At 43.8% G+C, this 27915-nt stretch overlaps 1 protein-coding gene across 1 annotated transcript; it reads right to left on the bottom strand.

The window, feature by feature from the left end:
• Positions 1-80: 80 nt before the first annotated feature.
• MUC13 (mucin 13, cell surface associated) lies at positions 81-22525 on the bottom strand. The gene is made up of 15 exons (XM_077784842.1): positions 22489-22525; positions 21374-21430; positions 19371-19433; positions 18818-18880; positions 16258-16364; positions 14660-14718; positions 13151-13302; positions 11757-11885; positions 10537-10648; positions 9427-9464; positions 8659-8746; positions 8227-8431; positions 3534-3606; positions 2506-2597; positions 81-194 (listed from the first exon to the last, which is right to left on the bottom strand). The coding sequence occupies exons 1-15, from the start codon at positions 22523-22525 to the stop codon at positions 81-83; spliced, it is 1389 nt and encodes a 462-aa protein (XP_077640968.1).
• Between the last annotated feature and the right edge of the window lie 5390 nt (positions 22526-27915).

Raw genomic sequence — 27915 nt, 5'->3', positions numbered from 1 at the left:
CTGCAAAAGCCAGGAGAAAATGCTGGATGCATCTGGCAGGGGGTTTCCTTTGAATAAAGAGAAGCGTAGTTAAATACAACCTAAAATGTCATCAGGTAGAGCCAGCTAGGCTTGGCTCCACTCAAATCTCTGGCAAAATTCCCACTGAGTGGACTAAATGTTCCAGTCTTAAGCACCTTGGTGAGCAGAGTGCTCTGGAGGCACAAACGGGTTTCCAAGGAATTCACCTGGATCTGTGCAGCCTGGACCTCACAGTGCCCCATGCAGCTTTTTCAAATCACAGCTGACACCTGGCTATTCAATCACTATCTGAAATAAATCACTGAACTCCGCTTTCTTGCTTAGTTTTCTGGCAAGTGGGTTTTGCCCAGCATGAGCTTACTGCAGAATCTGTTCACACCAATCTTGGAAGGACAAAACTGTTGAGAAATGCTAAAGAGTCTACAAGGAAAGATCTTGCTTTGAAAAGAATAATAATGTACACATGTTGTAACACAAGTGCAGCACAAGCCCTGTTTCAGTTATAGGAATGATATACAGGCCCAGGCCCACAATTCCTCCCCAGAGACCCCTATTCCCATTAATGTCAGTACAAGTTAGGCACTGAAATACCTGCCTGGGCTTGACCTCTGTTTCTCACCAATTTAAACATTCCTCTGCTTGAGAGGGGATTAAGAACCTTAGCACTATAATGACCTCTTGAATTCATTGACTGTTCCAGATATGAAACATTTCTTCTTTTAACTTTTGGCTGATTTACCCTATAAAAGATCTCTGTGGATAAAAAAAAAAAAACTTGAGAGGAAGTCTTTTTTTTCTCCCCAAAGTCTCATTTATGCAGCAGACTTTCTTTCCCCAGCTACATCCAGGCATCTCTTTCTAAAGGAGAGGCAGAGATTCCCTAATGCTTAGCCAGGCTCATGTCTTTTAGCATGGAACAGGCAGCAGTGCCACCAGTGAGGGTCAAGGGGAGCTCTCTCAGGAGGGCTGGGGGTTTTCTTTGCCCTCCCACCCACCAAGATGTGATGGATGTTACTGTGGGAAGATGTTAATATCACCTTTGAAAATTGGCTGCCAAACAATGACCAAAAAGACAAAAAGAAAAAAACTGTGTTTCCTCAGAGTGGTACCAATGGTATAAAAGTTTCAGAACAGGCAAAAAAAAACCCAAAAATACAAACAAACAAACACCCCAACTAAAAAAAAAAAAAAAAAAAAAAAAAAAAAAACAAACCAAAAAAACTTGGTTGCTGTAGATGCCCACCAAAAACCATGCTGGGTCCCTCCACAGCCCTCTCTGGAGTCCTGAGCAACATCTTTTATTTTTTTCAGTTCCCTATATTCCTTTTCCTTTATCTGACCCTGTAAGTCTCCCAGTTCCCCTGGGGAAATCCCTGCCATGTTTGGGCCACCAATTGGGCAGATGTTTTCTCTCTGCTCCCCTTGATGTCACCCACTGTAGTGGGTGCTCTGGGGGACACTGCCTGGGTCTTGGAGACAGTGTCCAGGGGACTGGGGATGGTGAGAAGCAGATGAGGCATAGCTCCTTTATAAGATGTTTTACTGCCACCAGGAGAGGGAGAGAGGGAGCTGTTGTTTCTCCTGGTGAGGAATAGACTTTGCTCTCCAGAGGTTTCTCTTTGGAGCCTTTGTGTGAAAGGCAGCACTTTCCAGACTCAAAAACAAGAAGCATTTTGCATTTCTTCAGTTATCTGCTTGTGAAATTTTCCCTTTGTTTCTTTCATGAGGCCGTTTTTACACAAACAGCAGAGCCCCATGTACAGCACCTTACTCTGCCTCTGTTTTATGAACAGCCTGGGCATAATTAGGGCATATAAAATCCACTATGTACAAATGCCAGAGGCATCACCTTTCAGCCCATGCTGCTGGTGAATAAAGCATGTCAATGCACTCAGAAGCTGAGAGATGTCCCTCTGCTCCAGGATGTCCATCCAGCCCCAGACTGCTCCAGCAAGTGCAACAGGACAGTCTTGGGGCCCCAGCTTCTTTTACAGCCCGTTCCTCCAGCACCCCCACTTTGTCACCCTTTTGTTAGAGGGTACATCTCTCAAGGATGCATTTGCATCCTTGAATTTGCCTAATCTCCTTTTGAACCTGCAGATAACAGCATCCACAGCATCCTGTGACATCAAGTTCACCAACTGTGCCTGTAGTTGATTTTTTTTTCTTTTCTGTCCACTTTACACTGACCTTCTCCAGCATTGTGTACCCCCAGATTCTGGTGGGTGTTTGGCTGCCCCTCTGAGTAAAGGCTTTGGAAACCCATTAGTGAAGGCTCTGCACCTCAGTGAGCCTGCAGGGTGTGATGCCTGCAGGCTGTGCCTGGGAATGCACAGCCCACCACACCTGCACCACTGGGTTGTGCTGCTCCTTTGGGTCCCCAGGATCAGGGTCTGGTCCCAGTCACTTTAACAACCACTTTTTCTGTTTGACCTCATCCCTCCTCTTAACTCAATGAAAGTGACTTCACTTTACTCCTCTTACCTCTTTACTCTGTGCTGCCCTTCTCCTTCCAGTTGCTCTCCAGCTGAACCACTTAAGCCTGGCAGACACGGGGAACTCCCCAACAGCTTCAGCTGTGAAAGCAGCCACAAAGTTATCACTGACCTTCTCTGCTACATCATCATCCCCATCTGCTGCTTCTATACCCTTGTCATCAGCACTCCCACTGAATTCCTAGCTTCCTTTGTGGCTTTGGTATATTTAAAGAGCCTTTTATCAGCAGCTAGAGCATCCTTGGCAAGGCAATTTACAGATCTTATTTTTAGCCCTGTTTCTTTCCTGTTTAATTGTGACCTGACATGCTTTATGGGTTTCTTTGTTCTTAGACCACTTTGGGCTTTTAGTGTTGGGTTTGGGGATTTTTTTTGACAAGTTGCTATAAAAATCAGTGTTTTCAGCTCACACCCCAAAACCTGGAAGAGGTCAATTTAATGCTGCTGGGAACCCTTAGTAAGCAAAGCTGCTCCATCTTCCCCCATCAACACAAGACATATGGCATTGAAACAGAGAGCATTACTGGGCTAAAATTAAAAGGCTGAAGGATGGGAAATTTGGATAAAATAGCAATTGATGGCTTTGCAGTTGCCAGACTCGACAAATGACAGTTCTCCTCTCACAGGAGTGACAGAGGAGGCAGCACTAGTCTTGTGGGTTGTCGAACCACAAATTACCAGCAGGATCCTCTGTCTCTGGGTTGTACCAAGGTCCAGTTAGCTTCCTGAGCCTGGGATGAAGGTGGTGCCCCCTAAACCAGCTAGGAACAGTCACGTTCACCTGCCTGAATCCCTTCAACCCTCACCTGAGTCCCCCCACTCTCCACACCAGGAGTTTCTGTTGGGAAGCCATTCCTACCAAAGAGGTGAAAACCTCTTGCTGGAGGAGAGGCTCATTTTCCCTTACCTCTCCTGTTGGAAGAAGTTCTATCATTCACCTTGAAAACAGCCAGCCATCAAACTCAAGGTACACAAGAAGTGAAAAGTCAAGCCCCTTGGTCTGCAGTGGCACCTTACCTTCATTGTTCACTTTTACTTCTTTATGCCCCCAGCTTGGCACATTGCATGCAGGATCTGTAAAAACAATCTCCTAGAGGAAACAAGGAGTGGCTTCCTCCAACAGGCAACCAGGAAAAATTCAAAGTGCCTCCTGCTTCCAGGCCTGAAAGGTGTTGCTTTCACATGCAAGTGTGGATGTTGGGCTTTGCTGGGGAATGTGTGGATGCAGAGATTTAGCTCTCAGTTTTGAGGCTGGTTTCAGGTGTAAGCAGTGCTAACAGCAGCAGGCCTGATCACCCCACCCCACCAATCCTTATCCTGAGCTGCAGCTCCTCTAAGACAGCTGCCCAGACCCAGGCTCTTACCCCACTGCCATCCACAGCACCTACCATGCCTCTCCCCTCCCACCCAACATTGCTTGAATATGCTTGGGTATATCTAAATAAATGTACAATGGCATATGACTGAACCTATCCCAACATTCCCAAGCAAGTATGTGTTGGAACCAGGCAAACCTCTGTCCCAGCTCCTTTAGCACACCCTGTGCAGACATGCCAAGCAGTTACACTCTCCAGAGTGACTTTTGGTCTAGGATAAAAGTTGGTGGCAGACTTGAGTGGGAGCCTTTTCCCACCTCCACTATGGGTCATGTGCCAGCAGGACACTCTGCTTCTCAAGGACACCCTGCACCTCAAGGGAGAAAATCAATTTGAAAATCCGAGATGCAAAATGAGTTCTGGCAGATTCCTGGAGCCTCTCAGCCTGCCTGCAGGCATGTCCACACTCACACTGACAATGAGGACCCAACTCAGCTCCTTTCCTATTCCTGCTTGGATTTTGAAGGATGTGCAGCTGAAACAAAGCATGAATCAAGAGGCAGCAGTCATAAAACTCAACAAAGCTCTTTTCCATGATGACATTTCCCAGAATAGTCACACATTGCTAATAGAGTAACAGAAGTGAAATATCTGGGAGTTTGCCCTTTCGGTACAAAATTCCAGTCCAGATAAAAAAACTGTAACAACCTTTGAAATGCTAAAAAGGAGCAGGCTCAGAGTGGTATCTGATTGCCCCACCCCAGCACGGGCTAAACTGGTGGCAGTTGCAGAAATTAGCTTTGAATTGGAGCAATGAAAATTCCTCTGCAGTTAAATGATGCAAACACCTGACTGTTTTTGCTGTTTTTATTACCAGTGATAGTACATGTCGGGATATCACACCCTCAATAAAGTTTTACTGCATTAAAGTTTCTCATTCAGCGTTCAGCGTTCAGCTGCATTTCCAACCTCTGTTGCTTTGCAAAAGAATAGCCGATAACACTTAAAAGCCTTTCCACATGCCTCTGTAGCAGATTACTGCTACATGTATTTTATGCATGGAGCCAGGCAATTTGCCTCTGTGAAAGACCACGATGACCATTCCAGTGGGCTGTTACTGTTGATATAGAAAAACCTTTTCATTCAGCTCCATGTAAGCCCAGGTTTCAGTCTGCCATACAAAGATTGGGAGGAGGAAGTATCCAAGCAAAAGTAGCCAGCTGAATGAAGCTGAGCTTCACGACTTTTGGCCAGTTTCTGCCTTTATCCCATCCATTTTCCAGCATCTCGCCACATACAAACTTCCCCAGCGTGGAGTCTGCATGGGGTTAACAGATTGCTGCAGACAGCAGAACCTTTTCCTGCTGCTGAAAAGTCAGAGAAAAGGGGGAAAGAAAAGGTCTGAGCAGAAGGATTAGAGTCTGGGAGCATCTCCTTCACCCAAGTTATTGAGGAGACACACAGGGGTCAAAGAAAAAGAAGGGGGCAGCAGACATAGGGGGAGCACACATTAAATTGTTGGGGGAGGGAGCTGGTCCAGCTTGTAGGGCTTTTCTAGCTGGTGGAAAAATGGGTCTCTCTGCCTCTTGTGATAAGAGTAACCACTGTGCCTTGCTTTGCTCCTCATGGGACATTACTCTCAGAGGAAAAGTCTAGAAAATAAGACCAAATCCCTCCCCATCCTTTGAGCAAGATATCATGACTAGTTAAATCCAGCTAGCACTGGTCCCATGCAGGCATGCTGAGTGTGCAGAGATGCACACAGATGGTGGGGTTGGCTGAGGCCACCAGAACCTGGTTTCCTACAAACCCTGCCAATGGCAGACACTGTGCAGCCAGGTGACAGCAGCAAAGGGGACAGGAGTGAACTGGAAGAAACAATGAAACCTCAGGAAAACAACAGAGAGAAAATGGCACATTTTCTCACCAGGCTACTTCTGAGAAAGCAGGGTCTACCTCCTTTTGCTACAGAAGCCACATGAGAAAGATCAGGACTATTTAGGTCCCAGCTTTCAATCACTTAGCTGGCAACTAGGAGCTGGTGTTGATCATGGAGGGACCGGAAACAAGCATCTGCATGGACATCCTGGTAATCTCTGCAGCTTCATAGCTTCATACAGTGCTCTCTACCGCTGACCCCCAGACTTGTCATTTAACCTGAAAGACACTTCTGTTCTCCTGGGCCATTTACAGCTGCCATCAGACAGAGCAGTTTGCCCAGCATTTTCAAAGGAGTTCCAGCTGCACTAACTACACAGTTCCCACCAAAAACAACCACTGAATATTGGTGCCAGTCTCACAATGATAAACATTTTAACTTAATTATTACTTAACATTTCTGAACTGAGTGAAACCTGGGTGCTGATATAGCAGAACTGTGCACAGTTGTGTCTAAATTCTGCATAAATTTTAACATACAATAGTCCCTGGAATTTAAAATAAAATAAAAACCACTTAAATCACTGGGAGGAACATAAGAAAGCCTTGGTACTGAGAAAAAAATAACATTTAATAGGAAAAGTTAATTGGCATATATAAAACCAAAACACAAAATACAACAGAACTAAATGATTCTTTAAATGATTGTAATCTATAAATATATGTACACATGTGTGCATATGAGTATTTTATATAAATATAATGTTAATGCCAGTCAACATATAATGCACACTCAGTAAAATACAGTAAAATATAAAATCTTTTACAGACAGATTTATTAACTGTATGTAAGAAATTTTTTTAAACCCCAAACACCAAGCTTATTATCATTCAAGCATAAAGACTGCAGAAGAAAGAAAAATGCTAATACTTTCCACAGGAGCTAAAAATGTAAAATCAATGCGGTTTTGCAAGAGGAGGAAGAATAATCTTTGTTTGGAGATATTGTATCTCGCCACTGTATTGGTCAGGCAAGTGCCATTGTCTCACACAACCCATGTCAGCAGAGATCTGAACAGAATGCTTTCAGATGGAAAATAATGGGGGATTGAGAAGAGTGAAAAAACCTGTATTAATATAGTAAAGTCAAACAGGTCAGATTCTTGTGAAAAACAGTTTTCATCTGCCCAAAGCTGTAGTTCAAATTAAGTGAGCACAAATCCAAGTGAAGCTCTGGGTACTGATGTTTTTCAGCATCATACTTATTGCCTGGACCATCTTCCAGAAGAACTGAAAACCAGCAGGGTTAAAATCCTGGTATCTTGTGTACAATCACTCTCTTGCCAATGTAGTGGCCTCATTGAAGAAGTCTAATTTGAGCACATTAGTTCTTTTAAAAGAAGTCATCTTCTTCTCCCTACTCTCTAACATTTCCTCTTATTTCAAAGTTGTTCATGATCTCTTTCAAGCAGAAATCTTCTAGAAAATCTTGAGAGAATCTGGGGTTAAGGTCATTGTTGTCTCTTCTGCTGAAGTAACTGCATTGGTGAGAGGCTGTGAAACTCTTTGCTCTGACCCAGTTTTGTGGTGGTCGTCCATCCTTCTACTGCTCTGGTCACTCAATATCTGCTCTGCGTCCTAAAGCCCCTGGGCTCCCGTGATATTTCATACTACAGGGAATTTTTAGACAAGAAAAGAAATAAGGATTCACAAAGATCATCAAGTCTAACATTTGCATGAATAGCCCACACAGCTTTTGATCCCACAACCTTGGTGATATTAACCCAAACTGAGCTAATCTCAAGCCTCTACTTCCTCTGTGGCTCCCTTGCAGAATTCAAGGATGAAACAGGAGTTTTTTTGGAAGATGCCTTCCACATAATGACACACTTCTTCTGACCAGGCTCCCCTGGGCCACAGCAGTACAAAAACTGTTCTATAATACTCATGGCACTTCACACCTTTTCCCTCTGCAATGCTGCAGCAGCTGCAGATGCTCTTGCTGTGAACAATGCAGCAGCAGCGAGGTGGGAGGACACAACCCCCTGGACATCAGTCCCAGCTTAAACTGACTGTGAATGTTGCATGAGGCTGCAGCTGGGAGGTGCCACTGCAGCACCTGTTGACTCTACAGCAGCCTAAAAGAAGCTCAGGTGTGTGATGTTTGCAGGCACACCTGTGCTGAGGGATAGGTTTGGATGGTGACACAGCAGACCACTGGGCAGCCAAACTCTTGCTTTGACCCTTGCTTTTCACATATCCCCCCTGTGGCTCAAGGATGACTACTGGAGCTTTAGAAAGGTCTCATGAATGCTGATCTCTGCATTGAGGAAAATTTCTGTATTAAGAGAATTTTTTTCAGCTGCAGCTACAGTTGTTTGGGTGCCTTTACACCACTTTGGCCTTCTAGACCAAGGGAGGATGTACAGAGGGCAGCTTAGGTTCTAGTAATGTCTGTAGCCCACAGTGCTACTGTTCAGGAATTCCATTCCCACAGGACTATGTGAAACACTTACCAAATCATCATAATCCCTCTCTGCAAAGTGATCTCTATTTGTGGAACGCATCTCATAGGGGTTGTTTGGCTGATATCCTGGGTTTGCATGGCCAGAAGTGGTCTGGACCCTGGGGAACATGCTTGGTCTGTCATCAGAGGTATTCATGTCAGAATACCCTGACTTCATCAGGCTCCTCTTCTCCGGCTTTTGTTTGTGCTTTGCTCTTCAGAGGAGATGAAAGAACAAAGGAGATTTAAAAAAAACTGTTTAGTGTGCCTTACTTAAGTCCAACTTAGTGATTTGTCCACTCCCACCTTGTTTTGAACACTCAGCCCCATTCTGAAGCATGCAACAGATTTTTACAGCATGGAGTTTTTTTATCTAGTGCAAAACCCTTATTTTGAACACACAGCAAAACAGTTTCTATTCAACTGTAAGAAATACTCTTACCTGACTGAAATAACAGAGATTGCTATCACTAAACTCAGGATAATGGCTCCAAACACTGTGCCCACTATTATAAGGATGAGTTCACTATCTGGGGGGAAAAACAGCAAAAAAGAAATGTGTGAATTAATAACTCACAGTGAATATTGAAAAAGAGGGAAGGGAAGGGAAGGGAAGGGAAGGGAAGGGAAGGGAAGGGAAGGGAAGGGAAGGGAAGGGAAGGGAAGGGAAGGGAAGGGAAGGGAAGGGAAGGGAAGGGAAGGGAAGGGAAGGGAAGGGAAGGGAAGGGAAGGGAAGGGAAGGGAAGGGAAGGGAAGGGAAGGGAAGGGAAGGGAAGGGGATTTATTTCCAGGCTCCTGGTGCTTACAACATTTTGTGGACACAGAAAGATGTAAATTAAGGATCTGCATTAAAGACCATCTCTGATGGATGGCTATTTTGACCTCAGCTCTAAGTCCTAATGCTGTGCACAGAATGGTTTTACACATAGTTATAGGTGAGGGACAGGAACAACTGGGAGAATATAGGTATTGTTTAAGCTAGTATTGATGCTAAATTATGTAGTTAGGTGTCAAATAGGCTCTTCCCATGCCCTAGGTACATAAGGCAACAGAGAAATTTCACTTTTCGCCCCCTAACATAGTCCTTCTATAAATGTAGAATGGTGGCACCCCTAAAGGGTGTTTCCACTTTTTTGTTATCTCAGTCAGATTAGGCATTACTAGGTATTTTTCAAGACCATAATTAAAAATCAAAAATTCTTTTACTTACTATCAGTGCATTCCTCCCCAGAGAAGCCCACTGAACAACTACAGGAGAGAAAAAAAGGGAAAGAAAGTAAGAAAAGATGATCTTAAGGGTCCCTTTTAACCCAAACCATTCTATGTTCACAAAATAATAGTACATTTCCCCCTTTTGTAAGCAATTTCTCCACAAAGTGTGTTCATTACAGGTTTCCTTTTTAGCCCTATCTTACTGCTAAATTATTTTCTTTCATTAAAGTAAAACAATCTGAAATTTTTAGAGTGATTTGTGATCTCGGCACTTGAAGTTTCAGGTTCACAGTCTGAAAAATGTTAAAAGGACCTAATTTTCCTAAAGAGCTAAACTCTGCACCTCTGAGCCACTTAGAATTTCCATGCAATGTCTTTAACAAAAGCCTCAGTATAAGGCCTGTAAGGACTGGTAACTATCTTCCTCTCAAAGTAGTTTCTTATATTTAAAAGATATCGACTTTATGGTAAGAAATGTTCAATTTACAGCAGTAATAACTACAAAAAGAGCTTAATGAATTAATGAATATGGGGAGTGATTCTGTCTGTTTATCCACCAGAGCAGAGCACAACCAGTCACTCACTTGGCCTCGCCAGCAAACACCCTTGCTCTGTTCTGATCCTGAACTGACAGAAATAATTTCAGAGAGAAAACCAAGCAGGAATAACATAGGTCTGCAAGTTATTGGGAAACAGTCCCCACTGATGCCAGTGCAAACATCCCAGGGACTGGAGGCACATCTTGCTCTAATGCCTGTTGCTTACTAAACACTTCAGCACAGCAGCTCCCATGGCCCAGCCAGGCTGTCAGAGCAGTTTGTGTTTATGTGGTGGAGTACTTTATCCTCTTCACCGACTCACAGGTGACCTTGGGTCTCCTTGCCTTTCCTCCAAGGTGTTATGAGTGCACACAAAAGACCAGTGCCAAGGAGTGAAAACACCACAACTTGTGACACCACGACTTGTGACACCCCCTGCTATCCCCCTTGGGCACCTCTCTGCACCTCACATAGCTGCAGGCTGTTCTGGTTGCAGCTGGCCCTGTGAGATGTTTTTCTCTCCTACCTTCACCTACAACACAGGAACACAATAAAATCTGAGTACTCACGCCACACATTTTTCAGCCTCTTTTTTAAAGTTAATCATACAACTGCACACTGGACCATCTTCTTCTTGTATGCAGTACTTGTGCTTCGCTCTAGAACAGCTTTTACTGCAAACTGTGTTTTCAGGGAGAAAAACATGAGTGACTTGCATATAGAAGATTATTTAATTGCTCTGGAAACACACACCCACCCTTCTCCTGTGCTTTAAAGCATCAGAATGGCTTTTTTAAGGATTGTATCTATGTAAAGCAAAAGCTGAAATATAAAATCACAAAATTAGAAGTAAACAGGCTGTGTTCAAAACCATCCAACTTCATCAAAAAGGAAATCTGGCTAGGCTGCATCTTCCATAGGCAAGCAATGGCCTGAAGTTTGATCTCACAGCAGATGATTTGTATGGCAAACTTTATCAGTTTTAGTCAGGCATGGGGCCACAAAGGCCTACACTGGATCACATCTCACTGGATTTATTGTAGCCAGCTTTCATAACTTTATCATGGATTTTTGAATCTTTTTTTTTCTTAAAATCTTACATGTTAGACTTTTTTTTACTTCTGTAGTGTGAAAGTTTTAGTTTCCATAAGAAGAAAATAAGGTACTTCTAAGAAAATTAGGTATATCACATGGCTTTGGAGGGTAGTTAAAGTATAAACAGAGCACTCACTAAAATACTCAAAACAAGAAAGTAAACAAAACCCTAACAACTAACAGTTCCCAAAAATGACAGAAATAATTCTTCTCATAAAAGCCTGTCTAAATCCAGGTAAAGCAAACCTAGAACAAAGGACAGAGCCTTAAGAGGCTATTGTAGTTCATCATGAGACTTTCAGTCCTGTCAGCTTCCTTCAAGCAACATGTAGAATTTTTTCCCAAAATATGTCCTAGTAGAGAAGGCTGTGTGTATAGGATTAAATTTGTTCCATCCCTTACCTTTCAGGTTTCTGTTTTGACCAGTACTCTAGAAATGCATTTAAGGACTTGCCTACTTACTGGTTTCAGTGATGATTTAATCAAGTTTTAATAATTTATTCTACTGGAATAAAAGTATAGATTTGTTCAAAGTGAAATGTGAGGATGTGTTTCTATGGCTTTCTTAACAGGATGCACATTCCCAGATTTTTAGAGGTCAGCAGATTGGCCCAGCACCTTTCTCAAAAAGGGACCGAGACAGGGAATAAGCAGATCAGTCTTTCAGGGATAGATAAAGCAGCAAGGTTCTTACCTGAACAAGAATATTTATCCCCTTCTTTCTTTTCTAAATCAGATTTGCATTTGCATTCTGGAAGTTGTTTCACTTCCACACACACTGTGGTTTTAGGATCACATGGATAAATATCACAATGTTTTTCCACTTTAAAAGAGAAACATAGAGCAAACTTGAATGCCCTTTCATAGAAAGCAGTGCACTTGCCCAGCAAATCATAAAGCAATTATTTAGTAATTCTAAACAGAAAAAATTATAAGTCCTTTTCTTGGGACATCAATATTGCAGACTTTTAGACCAGCTCTTTTTTTCCTCCTTGCTCTTTAACAGTTGAGGTCCTGTTTCCATCACATCTTCTGACCTTCTGATTCTCAGCCTCCCACAACTATTTCCAAACCTTTCTGGCTCCAGTCTATGGAAAGGGACATTCTTCCCATAAGTTCATATTCTGAAAACTAACTTTTTGACTCACCTTAAAAAAAAAAAAAAAATCCTACAGAGAAAAACCATAACTATTCTAGTTTTTTCCACAACTGAACTGTAAGACCCAGATCCCATACAGTTCTAGAAAGATAAATATTTATGGGCATGCAGCTCATTTCATGAGCAGCATTAGTACCCTGCTTGCCCAGTGTACAGCTCTTTAGATCCATGTCCTTGTCATGGGAATGGTTTAAAGTCTTCAGTGCATGGCATGCTGTAGAGGGATGTGACTGCACTGGTGCCTTGGGAACTCTCAGTAGTTTTCTATTTCCTTCTCACAGCTGAGGATACCTTCAGACAACAAACTCAGGCTTTAAGCCAGGAAATGCACTCTTCATTATTAGCTATGCCTTTTTAAAAAGCTGATTTCAAAATAGGAACTTATATTAAAACAAAAAAGTAAAAATATCCTTATTTTAATTAGGAACTCTTTCTCCCAGTATTACACATTTAATAATGCAAGACGTTACTGGTTTAAATCAACAAATCCCCTAGCTCAGTAGCTAATAAGTGACGCCTCATTTCAATTACCATGGCTTATTATGTGAGAAGTCTAAAGAGGGTTTCATCCTATTTTGCCAGTAAAATACTGGCTTATTCTCAGAAGCATAATATATATCTGTATATATTTTATCCTGATTTTCCCACTTCTTAACACTCAGCAGGTTAAAAACACCATGCCATTGCTTACCAGGAAAATATATTTTCCTTTTCTTCTTTACACAAGGAGTAGGAAGCCTTAATAAGACATAAGAACACCCCACTGAATTGTTGAGTCTTCAAAATTACCCAAGATTGAACATTCAGCTCCTCAAAGTCAACAAGGCTTATGATTTGATGGGCTCCTATGCCCACAGAAATCTTCCAACCAGGTTTTAAGAATCTCTGTTCCTGCTGATTAATTGCTTCTCTAGCAAGGAGTTACATACCTTCATAAGAAGAGACAAAGGGCTGGTCATTATTTTCGATTGCACGATTTACTGCAGACCTAACTGTAGTCTCATTTTCAGTTGAGTTCTCTGTGAACAGGTTTGTCACTGCTACCTTCAGTGAACCAGAACTTCTGCTTTTACTTGGAGGTCTGAAAAGGATAGATAGGACCATTTTAAAGTTTCACATAATCTGTATGGATAGCAAGCTAGATGCAAAGATGAAAGAAAATTTCTGCCAAATCTCCCTCTCTCCCCCAGCCTCTTTCTTCCCATAATGTAGGTAGTTGCCAAGAAACCTGAAAATGAGTGTAAATCTTGCTGAGGAATACATTAACAGCCATCTTTCCAGTAACTCCAAGTGTATATAGGTAGCTGCTGTATTTAATGGTAACAGCACTGCTCCTTTGTGTGCTGTTGATACACAACTGGCATTTTCTAGCTGGGTTAACCTCAAACCAGCTGCAGTGTGGAAAACCTCATGTCTTAGACCCTAATTTTTGCATGATTCCATCAGCCTGTGGTGTCATCCAGGTATGATGTGAAGAATCCACCCTGAAGGGCGGTGAGGATAATTCAGGGTGTGACCACCATGAATGCAGAAGAGTCTGTTTGCCATGTAGAGGAATCTGTGCAAGCTACACACTGTCTGGGTTGGGTTCAGCTCACAGCAACCTCCCTGGTGTGAGGTGGAGAACAGCAGTGACTTCCCTGTTCTTCAGCTAAACCTCATGCTGCCAGGATATGCACACAAATATCCTTAAGTGGCAGACTGCTGCAGTTCCTTGAGGTGTTACTGTGCCCCACGTCACAACTGCTCTGCTGGAAGTTACTGCACCACAACTCTTAGAACATTCTGCTTAGCTGCTTAATCCCTGGGGTGCACTGAAGGGGTTGACCCTGTGTGCTAGCATGCCAGGTTTTGCTGGATAGGGGTTGGGAAACACAGAGAAGTTGGCAGAGTTCTGGGGACAGTAACCTGTAACAGATGAGGATGCAAAAAAAAGAGACATTTCACAGGGTCCACCTAGACCAACAAGGGACCTATGCCCACAGCTACACCACAGCCCATTCAGTAGCACCTTTTCTCAACCTACCATCAGGAGACACCAAAAAATGCACAATAAAATACATTTGCTATGCCTTCTGTAATAAGGGTTTTTAAATTAAGCTGTGACTCCAAGCTGGGTAGCACTCCCAACAGTCATAGGAACTCAGAGTTAACTGTTAGAATTTCAGACATGTCAAATATCACAGGAACTGCTAGTCACAGCACAGTGCTGTATCCTCCATGGTGCTAGAAGCAGGACATACAGCGTGGAGCTGCCTCAGCCTGCCCATTTCACAGACATACTGGGGTAAAAATGGGGCCAGCATCCCTCCTTTATGGGGAAGCATCCTGAGCTGAACTCATCCCATACTTCTTATCCAAGTGAACTTCATGGGAAACAGATTAAAATTAGGTATGTGGAAGTATGTACTGTGCAAAAAATGAACCCGCAAACTTACTGAATTTTCACGATGACAGTTTCTTTATAGCCAGTTAGATTTTTAAAGGCCTTCTTAAACTATAAAAGAGAAAGAAATTGGAGTTCAAGGCAAGCAGGAACATAGACCACAATCACATAAACCACTGAGGCTTCAGTGGTAAAGTTTTAATACAGAATATGCTACTATAGGCACAAATAAAGTAAGGTGATGTGTTAAATGCACCAGGCAAGGGGAGGGCAGTGGAGGGAGGGAGAATGAATGTCAGTCTGGCTTAACTGGCTGATAGTGACAGATATCCCTTTGCAAACTCATTGCTTAGGAGGTGTCTCTGCAGCACCAATCTGTGTATAAGTAGGGGGAAGAGGGAGAAGTTGACCTCCTCACAGATGGCATGTGTCCCTGAGAGGCAGTGAAGTAGGATCATCACGGGTCGATCTTGTGGGAAGAAGCACTGATGAAAGCATTTGGGAGCTCAACAGGATCAGAAGAAAAGTCACTGCTCTTCCTCATCCCATGTGGAGTAGGGAACAACCAGTGGAGGCACCTGCCTTTAATTGCCATAAAAGCAGGAGGTACCACAAGAAGAGGATAAGATGCATAATTCAACTGAAATGAAAGATGAACTCTCTCTCTTTGTAATAAAATGCAAATTATTTTCCATGTTATTTTCACTTTTGCATTCTATTATGTATCTATTTTAGTCCTACATATGATGTTCTTCTGCAGCCATATAATGAAAAAATGCTGAACAAAAAAATTAAGAAAATATTTTTTAACATTCTGGAGGAACAACTTTTGGCCACTTTCTGCGACAACATTCATAGTAAGCAATATAATAATAAGCAGAAAGTGATAACCATTTTTGATCATTCCTGATTAACATAATAAATATTGATATCTGGTAGAGTTGTCTATATATTCTTCCTTACTGCCAGAAAGAGAAATAAGCAAATCCACTTGTTTCAACATGGCAGTATAAATTAAACTGATCATCTTATTTCTCCAGGAAATCTATTACCAGATTTTTTTGTATAATCATAGAAATATAAAAAATGTGCAGTATCCATTTTACTAATAACATTAAAATACTAATACTGGCAGACTTATGGAAAAGGGTCATTATTGGTATTTAGACACAGCTGGACACTCATTCAGAAAAGTTTGTGCTGTGTGGAACCAATAATTTTCTTTTAAAAAGAAAATTAAAGTTGTTCCTTTTTACTCATACTATTGAGTATTATTGAGCCTTCAGCAAACAGCAGAGATCAGAATCTCAATAGGCTGGAAAACTTCACTCAGCCCCATTGTTTCTGGAGAGGGGATGGTGAAATATGCAGAGCAATTTATGTGAGAACTCCCCAGAATACTAAAAATACAAATATTACTTCAGGGATCCCCTTCACTTCAGCAAGAGCTATACATTTGCTCATCTGAGGGGAAAGTTCAAGTCTTTTATAATTAGGTCTAAGTTAATGTGAAGCATTCTTTGAAATAAATAGATCTCTTGTAGAGAGGAACTTTTCTAGGCCCCACATTAAAGAGAGTGTGTCCTCTCTGTCTGCATGACATCCAGTATAGCATTAAATATATGGGGGGAAAAAAACATTGTCACTCACAAATTCTGATACATTGTTGAGCAGGTATTGATACTCAGTGGAATTTACATTTTGAAGATTATCACTGTAAGAGGCTCTCACTAAAATGGTGGCTGGGTATACTTTCCCTGGAACGAGAACAGAGAGTATAAATTAGAAAGCATTCAAGAAAATCCAGCTTCACCTCAGAGTTCTACAGCCTTTAGGGATGGGGAAATACAATGCAGAAAATAAATCAGTGCTATTTTTCATATACAGGAGGGATCAGTAGAGGACAAATCAATTCAGTCACAATGGGGGATGTACTTTGGCTGCCAGGGAAGAAGGCAGGATCCTGGGCCCAACCAATCTTTCCTGATTATGAAACTGAGTAATATTAAACTGTCAGCATGGCCTCAAGCTACAAGACTCTTTGCAAGGTGTTACAGAATGTAGTGAGAAAAAATGTATATTAAGGACTCCAAATTTGCAGCTATTAAACAGCTAATGTGGATCACAGAGAATGTTTCAGAATCAACCTGCTTCTTAAGCCTCACAAGTAAATTTGAGAATCCTACTTGCTGATCCTTAAATTAGAAACCCTATTTTCCTCACATACTTGGCATTCAGAAGCATTTCAGAGCTGCATTTCCAGAGGACTCTGATGAGTGTTTAGCAATGGGGAAAATCAATCTCGTTGTTCATAAGTTTGGTCCTTTTTAAATCACTATCATTAATATCAATGTCAGGTTTACACTCGCATTTTTTCCCTGTTTTTCACTCATTTTCATCTCCTGCACCCCTGACAGAGAATTCCCCTTCTTTTCCTAGAACATTGACCTCTTTGGCTGTCACCCTTTTGCGAGATTGCAATCTAGGTCATTGTAGGAGTGGCTGCCTGCAAAGCAAGAAATCACTCAGCAGTCACTTTCCCAGACTGAATGTGTTTTCAATTATAACATGACAACAAGCTATATGGGAAGCAAAATTCACCTGAGCAGGTAACAAAAAGCATTAATGCCCTTCTGCAACTCACCTTTGTGACAATCCTTATTGCTGTAGTAGAGTCCATATTGGCACACACAGGTATAATTGCTGTATAGGGAAATACATGTAGCTGAACTGTTTCCACAAGGATCTCCATGGCAAAAGTCCACTAAAATGAAAGATATTGACATAAGGGTTTCTGCAAATTTTTGCAATTGCCAGTTCATATATAAAGTCATTTCTATATTGAATAGTTCATATATACTTTTAGTAAGGGAATCTACCAGTTATGTTTTAGAGAGTATAGATGCAATTGCAGAGCATACAGCTATATATCTTGCTTGTTTAATGTATACTAACTGTTTTCCCTAAAATCCAGCAGGATATCACAGTGAGGACGTGGAGTATGGCTGAAATTAATTATCTGTCATACTGAGCATTCACAATTCAACTCTACTTAATACAAGTACAAGCAAATCAAAGAAAGAAGGCATATCAGGGCTTGCCAAAACATGTGACTGTTAGAGAAAGACAGACTGCAATAGCCTGTGTGTCTTTAATACTGCACTGGTACATGCTTGCTTTATTATGACAGTGTCATAGCACAGTCCTTTACTGCAGACACATGAATAAAATGAGGGCTACAAAGTGAATTATAATAGTATATTTTCTCAGAGTAATTATATATATTCTGTAAGGTTTTAGAGTATGTATTTTATATCTATACATAATTTAGGTGGTTAATAAGTAATTAAAAGTTATATTTCTATGCATCTTATACATAGGATGGTAATTACAGTTCTCTTTCAAGATATCAAATTCTGGTTTTCATCCTGCCTGATTTTTCACACTTCACTCCATAAGTACAGTCTCATAGATGAGACATTTCTGTGAAATGGGGAAAAGAAATAGGATTTCTCATTCATAACCCGAAACATAAAAGTAAAACACTCAATGAATTTTCATTTCCTATAAGGTTAATCTCCAAATATTTTTCCAGAGAACCTAGTGAAGCCAATTCTTTTCCCGATGAAAAAGATCCCAAACAAAAAGCTACAAAAATTGTGAACTCCAAACAGATTCCATTTGCAGCAAGGGCCCTCAGGGGGCATTAAATGGAAACACTTTGCCTACACTGGAAGGCTCCACTGAGATGGAAAACAGTGGGGTATGGAGAGCTCCAGGACAGACACATGCATGGTCCCCCATACATGGTTTCAGGTCCCAGCCCCACACCAGGGGTATGCCCCAGCTCTCTTCCTGCCTGTGCTCCAACACCCTTGGGAACAACTCCCTCCAGGCCAGGTCAGGGGCTGGCCCAGGCACCTCTTTGCAGGGATCCTCATGTATGCCTGCCTGCTGAAGGAGGCAAAGGCACATGGCAGAAAAAAAGCAGCCTCCTCCAATCTTCCCCAACACATTCTCCATGCAGCAAAGGCCAGCAGGAAAAGAGGGAAGAGTGGAGGATATTCATAGCCACCATCTGGTCAGCTTTGACTCTTCTGGAAGAGAAACTTGGGAAACCTTCCTGTCTGAGAGAGCTACAGATCTCCCTAGGATTTAGTTACTGCAAGCTGTCCCTAGAAAATACTGCCTGAGCATTTTTGCTTCTTACCTGGAGATACTGAGGGTGTCATCTCTGTTGGGCCAGGAGCTGTTCCATTCACAGTACTGATTTCTGAAGAAGGGAAGAGAAGAGTCATGGCAGCACTGCCTAGCACTGTCTGTTCAAAAACCATCAAGCTGGGAGTGAAGGACAACTAGCATGGTCTGCTCTGTGGCACCAGCCATGGGCCCTGGCCTCTCCCAGCTGGGGTGTGCCCCAGATCCCTCCCTGCCCATGCTCCAAAAGCCTCAGGAAGAACTCCCTGCAGGGCCTGGTCACAGGCTTGCCCTGGGCTTCTCTTTGTATGGATCACCTCATAACCACACCTGGTGCAAGAGGCAAGGGCAGCAAGCATGGAAAGAGCAGCCTCCTCAAATGTTCCACAACACAAAACAGGAGGGAAAGATGGAAGAGTGGAAGATATTCAAGGAGATGGGCTGGGTTACTTGACTACAACAGAAGAACTCAGAGAAATGCAGAGAGAGGAATCTGCAGTGCTCCCTGGAATGTGGGTACTGCAGACTGTCCCCAGAAGGGGATGCCTGAAAGCTTTTCTCCTTACCTGTAGGTTCTGAGCTAGTCACATCGGGTGTGTCAGTAGCTGTTCCATTATCAGTACTGTTTTCTGAGAAAGAGAAGAGAAAAGACATGGCATCACTGCCTAGCATTGGCTGTTCAAAAAGCCTTGGGGCAATTCTGTGTGTGTAGGACAAGTGATGGGCAGGGTAGCGCCATGGATCCTGCTGGGGCTGAGCACTCAAAGCCCTGAGCACCCTTGCCCAGCCTCTTGACTCTCCCTAGCTGAGAAGCCTGTGTCACCTCATGTGCCCATGACCCCTTGTCCCCCAAGGGGTCCTTGCTGAACACAAGGACCTGACACACACTGCAGTGTCCCCTGCTCTATGGCCACAGCTGGGTCAGCCAAAGCTGTCCCTTCCAGTGGCAACCAGCCTCAGTCACAGGTCCATGCAGGATCTGGCCACAGGATTCCCCTGGGCATCTCTACAGGGACCCCTTTCTATCCAGACCTGATGCAGGAGGCAAAGGTGCCAAGCACATAAACAGCACCCTTCTCAACTCTTCCCCAGGGCTTCTTCCTTGCAGCAAAGAGCAGCAGGGAAAGAGGGACTTGTGGAGGGTGTTCACAGCCTTGATCTGGGCACATTTGTCTCCCCTGGGAGAGGAATTCAGGGAAAACCTCTGTGGGGCTGCAGAGCTCGCTGCGCCTGTTCCCAGAAGGGGCTGCCTGGGGGCTTTGCTCCTTACCTGTGGGTGCTGAGCTCGGCAATGCTGATGTTTCAGCAGGGGCTTCTGCTGGAGGGAAAAGAAGAGAGATGGCAGCACTAAGGAACTATTTGCACACAGGACAATTGAGGAGCAGATATGTCTGTGGGGACCTGTGTGTGAGGCTGAGCAGCCAAACCTCTGGGCAGCCTTACCCTGCCTTTTGTCTGCCCCAGGCCTCGTGTGCCTCTAGTGTTATATGTTTCTCTCATAGTCTTTCTCTCACACCCTGCTTTGGACTCCTCCTTACCAGGAGCAGCTTTGTACCCTCCCTGCCTTTCTCCTCCAGGAGACCAGTGCTGAGTTGTAGGCTCCCTGCAGCAGCACTGGCTCCCAGAGCAGGCTCTGAGGCATCTCATCCACAAGCACACAGCCTCTGCACTAAGCACTGCTGCAGCATCCTTTAAAACTCCATCTATACTCTTCCAGAGCACTGGAAGAATGACTGCCTTTGCTAGCACACTCCTGTGCTGTAACAGATTCCTGTGGACATTGACACAGGAATTGGCTATTTCTATCCCAGGAATGCTTCTTCTGCTACATCCTCACCAGCAGTATCCAGACCCACCAGCCTGTGCCCAGCCTGCACCTCTGCCCTCCCTCAGAGTGGCCTTTGGCACAGGTTCCTGTGGGTGGAAGGCAGAGGCACAAAGTCTTTCCCAATGCTGGGCCATCTGCATGGGGAGCTGGGGTGCTGGCAGGAGGGATGTGCTCGTGCAAGCCCACCATGGAGGAGGAGCTGAGGGACTGAGTAGGCTGCCCGTCCTCAGGGTGATCCCAGCAGGAGCTTTCTCCCTTCTGGTTGTTGGCTTCCAGCATCATGCTGGGAGTGGAAGATGACAAGCATGGTCTGCTCTGTGGCCCCAGCCATGGCCCCTGGCCTCTCCCTGCTGGGGTGTGCCCCAGATCCCTGCCTGTCCATGCTCCAAAAGCCTCAGGAACAACTCCCTGCAGGGTCTTGGGCACCTCTTTGCATGGAATCTCTTGAACCAAGCATCCCCTGCCCACTGCCAAAGGAGGCAAGGGCAGCAAACATGGAAAGAGCAGCCTCCTCAAATGTTCCCCAACACATTTCCTTTACAAAAAAGACCAGCAGGGAAAAATGGAAGAGTAGAAGTTATTCAAGGAGATGGGCTGGATAACTTTTTCTCCAATGACAGAAGAACTCATAGAAACCCAGGCAGAGGAATTCCTCCCTCCTTGGGTATCTGCAGTGATCCCTGGAACATGGGTACTGCAGGCTGTCCCCAGAAGGGGAAGCCTGAAAGCTTTCTTCCTTACCTGTAGGTTTTGAGGTAGTCACCTCTGGTGTTTCAGGAACTTCTCCACTTCCAGTATCTGAAGACGGATGAAAAGAGTCATGGCATCAGTACCTGCCATTGGCTGTTCAAAAAGCCTTGGGGCAATTCTGTGTGTGTAGGATGAGTGCCAAGCAAAGAATTGCTGTGGATCCTTGTGGGGCTGAGCAGTCAAAGCCCTGAGCACCCTTGCCCAGCCACTTGGCTCTCCCTGGCTGAGAAGCCTGTGTCACCCCATGTCCCCAGTGGCAGGACTTGAGCACATCTCAGAGAAGCAGAGGCTGGTCCCCAGCCCAACTGAGCTCCCTGGCTGAAGCATTCCCAGCCTCAGGCACACAACAGCAACCATCCCTTCGCCTGCCCAGGGAAGCACAGAGCAGCCAGAGCAACTCGGGGGATGCCACCAGCCTGTGCCCAGCCTGCACCTCTGCCCTCCCTCAGAGTGGCCTTTGGTACAGGTTCCTGTGGGTATGAGGCAGAGGCACAAAGTCCTAATGCTGGGATATCTCCATGGGGATTTGGGATGCAGGCAGGAGGGATGTGCTCGTGCAAGCCCACCATGGAGGAGGAGCTGAGGGAGTGAGTAGGCTGCCCGTCCTCAGGGTGATCCCAGGAGGAGCTTTCTCCCTTCTGGTTGTTGGCTCCCAGCATCAAACTAGCATGGTCTACTCTGTGGTCCCAGGCATGGGACCTGGCCTCTCCCTCTGGGGCATGCTTAGTTCCCTCCTTGGCTAAGCTCGAAAAGCCTAAGGAACAACTCCCTGCAGAGCCTGGTCACAGGCTTGCCCTGGGCTTCTCTTTGCATGGATCACCTCATATCCAGACCTGGTGCAAGAGGCAAGGGCAGCAAGCATGGAAAGAGCAGCCTCCTCAAATGTTCCCCAACACATTTGCTTCACAACACAGACCAGCAGGGAAAGATGGAAGAGTAGAAGTTATTCAAGGAGATGTGCTGGGTAACTTTTTCTCCAATATGTGTAGAACTCATAGAAACCCAGGCAGAGTTACTCCTCCCTGTTCAGGTATCTGCAGTGCTCCCTAGAAATTGGATAGAGCAGGCTCTCCCTATAAGGGGAACCTGAAAGTATTTCTCCTTACCTGTACCTTCATCTCTGGTGTCTTTAGAGGTTGTCATGCGTGATGGGTCAAGATTTCTTCCTTTATCAGTACTGTTTTCTGAAGAATAGAAGAGATATGGCAGCACAGCCCAGCAATGTTTAAAAAGCCTTGGGAGTTTTGTGGGACTTCTGGAGAAGTACCATTGATCCTATTGGGGCTGAGCACTCAAAGCCCTGAGCACCTTTACCCAGCCTCGTGAATCTCCCTGGCTGAGAAGCCTGTGTCACCTCATGTGCCCATGACCCCTTGTCCCCCAAGGTGTCCTTGCTGAACACAAGGACCTGACACACACTGCAGTGTCCCCTGCTCTATGGCCACAGCTGGGTCAGCCAAAGCTGTCCCTTCCAGTGGCAACCAGCCTCAGTCACAGGTCCATGCAGGATCTGGCCACAGGATTCCCCTGGGCATCTCTACAGGGACCCCTTTCTATCCAGGCCTGATGCAGGAGGCAAAGGTGCCAAGCACATAAACAGCACCCTTCTCAACTCTTCCCCAGGGCTTCTTCCTTGCAGCAAAGAGCAGCAGGGAAAGAGGGACTTGTGGAGGGTGTTCACAGCCTTGATCTGGGCACATTTGTCTCCCCTGGGAGAGGAATTCAGGGAAAACCTCTGTGGGGCTGCAGAGCTCACTGCGCCTGTTCCCAGAAGGGGCTGCCTGGGGGCTTTGCTCCTTACCTGCGGGTGCTGAGCTCGGCAATGCTGATGTTTCAGCAGAGGCTTCTGCTGGAGGGAAAAGAAGAGAGATGGCAGCACTAAGGAACTCTTTGCACACAGGACAATTGATGAGCAGATATGTCTGTGGGGACCTGTGTGTGAGGCTGAGCACCAAACCTCTGGGCAGCCTTACCCTGCCTTTTGTCTGCCCCAGGCCTCGTGCTCTGCTGTACAAGATTCCTGTGGACTTTGACAGCAGCCTATATCTATTCCTGGAATGCTTCTTCTGCTACACCATCATCTGGGGTATCAAGACCTTTGTTCCCTGGACTGCACCCCTATGCATTTCTGACAGTATACATTATTTTTTTTCTCTCTCTATTCCTTCTCTGTCATCATTATTTCTGAATAAAGGGAACTGTGCATGGTACCAGCCGATTGGTGAAAATACTTCCTCAATTTCGGTTTTGGCCTTAGTTATTGCTTTAGTTCTTCCCAAATATTCTAGTTATTTATTTTTATGTTGTTGAGGTTTTTTTTTTTATTTAACCTGTGTCATTCTCAACTGTTGATATAATGAATGAGTTCAGGTTTGAGGAGTTTGTTTTGTTTCTTGTAGATGGAGAAAGAACAAATAATAAACCAGCCTTGCTGATAAACATGTGATACTGACAAATGGCCAGTTTGTATCATATAATCTAACTTTAATCTGAATTAGTTAATTACTCTTATTAACTATCATTAATTAATCATTAATTCACAAGTAAAGAATAAATTTATTTCCTCTGCGTGAATGCTGCTGGAAGCAAAAATTTATCTAAAGCATTAAAAGCATGCAGCTGAAAGACTAACATATTTGTGGCTAAAATCCATACTACTATCACAGTCTGCACATCTCAGCAGACATTTGAAAAATAGCCCCCTCTTTTTTAGAGCTTTATAGGGCTTTGAAAATCCAAAGTGAGGAAAATCTTCTATCCTTTTTTTCTGATTGACAGTGTATCTCACATAGAAAAGAGACATGCAAAAGACAATAATCCATTAGCCTCCTCTAGGTGAAGGGGAACGTGAGCAATCATGGCAGTTTCCTGACAGTCTCTTGCCACCACTGGTCATTGAGTTCTATAAACAGCATCATTTGTTTCCCAGTTCGTATAAATGGGTATTTTTCCTATAACTGTGATAATATGAAGCTCTGCTGGCCACAGGCAATGGATGTTGAAACAGCAACCTGTTACAGAGCTGGCTTTTTTTACAACTGCTAATGCTGGGAGGTTCTGGCTAACCATCGTGCAGGAGTACCCTTTGGACTCAGAAAGAACAGCATCCATGGTGCCAGCAGAGTGCATGAGCTGCAATTGAACCTTGTGCATGGGCTTGACAAAGGTAAGCTGAGCAAAGGTGGCTAATTTATGGCTCTGTGTGCCTAGATCTAACCTTCTATTTATGGAAACAGGATGTGTTAATGAGCTTGGGCATGACCACTGTGATAAAAAAATGGATGTTACCACCAAGGATATACAATAGCAGAGACATCTGGCTGTTGAGCAGGGCAGGGCCTTTGCCAGTACTATTCAAATGGACACATCCTGCAAAGCTTTAACAATGTTTGCCTAGAATGAAAAAGATTTCTTGGCAGATCTATCCTGATGTGAAGTCTGATCAAGTGAAAAACGGTTATTGCTTTCAGTAAGTCTTGGCACAAAAATTTTCCCATCTCGCTATTACCTACAAGCCTCCAAGCAGGAAACCAACCAACAGACAATCTTGAAGACTCCTATGCTTATGATTTACAGCTAAAATTTGGTCGATAGCACACTGTGGATGTTGGAAATACATCTTTCATTCACAGTAGTCAACAGAGACCCACAACCGTCTGCCACCAATTGCAAGATTAACAGGTCTTAATTCAGCTGATAACTCTGCAATTTTATATTTGTATTAGCTAGGAGATCCTGTCCTCTCACAGCTTCAAGTTGCTACAAAACTCTTCATAGATGTGCTTTACTTCTGCTAATGTCTTCGCCCCCTCATACCTCTCACTGAGTATCAGGAAAAGGCAAATTTAGCCGTAGACTCCAGCTCACAACTACCAACTCTGGCACAATACCAGAAAATCTACTAAGTGGCTTAAGGAATGACACCTTTAGTTTGAAAAGACTGTGGTACACTCTTGAAAGCGTGTGGTGATGTTTCCATTAATTTATTTCAACAGGAAAGAACAAAAGCTCTGTGAGCCATCTCGGGGGGAGCTGCTTTTCAGGCTGGTTGGTTAAGGAGCCTCTGGCCAAAAGGGTACTGGAGTGGAACAGTTGCACCTTTTGTTATGACTGCAACAGAGCTTGAATTACCTGGGTTTAGTATGAAAGTCCTGAAAATTGCTCTTGGAATAGCTGAATTAGGTTAATCATAAGCACCAGTGATTTTCCATTGTTCTGCGAACAAGGAAAGCCAGTTGGCTTACAGTGACATCTTTCATCATTAATTAATCAAAATCTAGACATGCTGAATTGTCTATCACAATTGGCTTCTCAACAGCTGCTGAAAGTACTAGAAAATCCACTCACTGACACACAATAGCTGCCTTGATAAATCACAAAACAGAAAGATAGTGGTTCTTACCTTTCAAAAGGCTCAACACCAGACTGAGCCACAGAGCGAAGAACACAAAGCGTCTCATTGCCACTTCTGTTGCTGCTGCCACTTGCTGCTAAGCCTAAGAGAAAGTGCCTTTCTCTTCTGGCATCAGCTCATTTAAGGTCCCAGCCACAAGGCAGAGAGCTCAGCCCTGAGCTGACGTCATGGTGGCAAGTGGTAAACGATAAATTCAAGCGGTGTTTTTCTTCCTCCTCAGGCTGGGAGGAGATTTCTGGACCTGCAGCGTTCTTCCTTTAAGTCATAAATACTTGTGATCTGTTAACACAAGGAAGTTACTGCTAAATAAGCTGACATGGGAACTGACAGTGCACCAGCCATCCCTTGCCAGTTTCCCATACCAGCACCTTTCATGCAAATTAAATGAAGAGTGCAGTATAATATGTTCTTAAAGTGGAAGAGGTGACCCCATCCCAAGGCATGCTAATTATGCACTTAGAAAAGAGTGCCTGGGATCCACATGCTCACTTCTCTTGCAGTAAATTACCAGTACAGACAAGCTTAATTCCTCAAACTCCAATTATTTTTTCTTACAAAATCTTATGCTAAAGCACTTCTTACTGATTAACAGGTTAAAAAGAAAGAGAAAACATCTGCACCATTGACCCCAAAGAAACAGAACTGACACTTGCCCTTCTGGCAGTGATCATGGCTGTTTTGTTTGCTGCTCACTTACGTGTTGCAGACTCACTACAGTGGTGGGCGAAGAGAAGGAGGAGCAGGCAGGACAGCCAGCAGGTGTTTTTGTTTTCATCTGAGAGGCAGCCTCCCTTTCTTGAGAGGAAATGTACTCCTGCCAGGGAGACATTTGTAACCAGGGAATGTCAGGCTGGAGCACAAAGCCTGCAGCAGATCTAGAAATGACAAAAAGCTCAGAAAGCCCTTAAGCAGGTAACACTGCTGTGATGTGTGGAAAATAGGTGGGAGACTGAGACTTTTTAACATTGTATTCCAGGAAGTTTCTGAAATGGCCAGTGAGAGACCAAGAAAAAAGGTCTCTGTGGGCAGGAGCTGGTTATCCCAAAGTCTCCTACTTCTAGCTGCCTCCCCTGCCCAAGTTCGCCAGTGTGTGTTCTGCTTTGTGCTCCAGTAAAATGCACTGCTTGAGATCAGCTGGGCCAGATCCGTGATTTCCAGTTCCTCCTTTTCAGGCAAAGGTGAAATTTCTCTCATTTTGAAGGTCTGAGTGGCTCTGTATCCTGCCACAACTGCCAGTAAAGTCTTTCTCTGAAATAAACAGAGCTTATCCCATCATTACCAGACAAAAGAAGGAAGAACAACCCATATCCCCTGCAATGCCACTTCTAATGACTATCTATGGTCCTGGTCTCCTCTGGTAGACCCCAAGGCCAGAAACACAGGCAGGTTATGAACACACTACTGAATGCCACATAACAGCTCAGTGTAGTAAATGCCTCTCCCTTCATCTGCTTTTGTTTGATCTTCTGTTATAGGAACAAGAAAAGCAGTCTTGGTTAATCTCCTATATTGAGAGGGTGTATTTCCTTGAATGAAGGAGGATGAGAGAGACTAAAAGTATTACTCAAAGTCATTCCTGAGCTTACGGTTGTCTTAAACTTTAAACATGCACTGAACCAGGAAACACTGCTGGCTTACAGACAGCAAAAATGGTTGTGTGCCTCTCTGGCACAAGAAATGAGTGGCCTTCTCCTGCCTATTGGACATGAAATGAGTATAAAGAACCTTGGTAAGTTCCAAGGAGAAAAAGAGAAAGTTTTATTTGAATATCTGGTATTTATCAAATTCTAAAGGTGACCGTGGATTGGAGGATGGAATTATCACCTCTCCAACCATACTGGTCTAAAGATTAATCAATCATTTTTCTCCACCCACGGAGAAATATGTAAACTACTCTATTTATACATGAATTTGTGCAGGAACTTTGTCTCTTAAATATGTAAATATTATCAGAAGGCTAAAGAAGTTTTATGAGAACTTTTGCACTTTCAAAAGAGCTATTAAAAAAACCCACATTTAAAAATCAGGGTAACATTGTCCCTCTGTGAACCTGCTCAGGATGTTGAGCCTGAAATGTGGGGTTTTTGCCTGTACCTTCCTTTGTATCTCTGTCCCTGAA

Source organism: Lonchura striata, chromosome 8, assembly GCF_046129695.1.
Source record: "Lonchura striata isolate bLonStr1 chromosome 8, bLonStr1.mat, whole genome shotgun sequence".
In the NCBI taxonomy this organism is placed as follows: Eukaryota; Metazoa; Chordata; class Aves; order Passeriformes; family Estrildidae; genus Lonchura; species Lonchura striata.
This window is presented reverse-complemented; position numbering and strand designations above follow the sequence as displayed.

Coding starts and splice junctions, on each gene's coding strand:
- MUC13 (XM_077784842.1), bottom strand. CDS start 22,525: ATGACAACCTCTAAAGACACCAGAGATGAAGGTACAG. Junction 11,886..13,150: donor CTTTGTCTCTTCTTATGAAG/GTATGTAACTCC, acceptor TCTCTTTTAAAG/TGGAAAAACATTGTGATATT. Junction 8,747..9,426: donor TGGGGAGGAATGCACTGATA/GTAAGTAAAAGA, acceptor TTTTCCCCCCAG/ATAGTGAACTCATCCTTATA.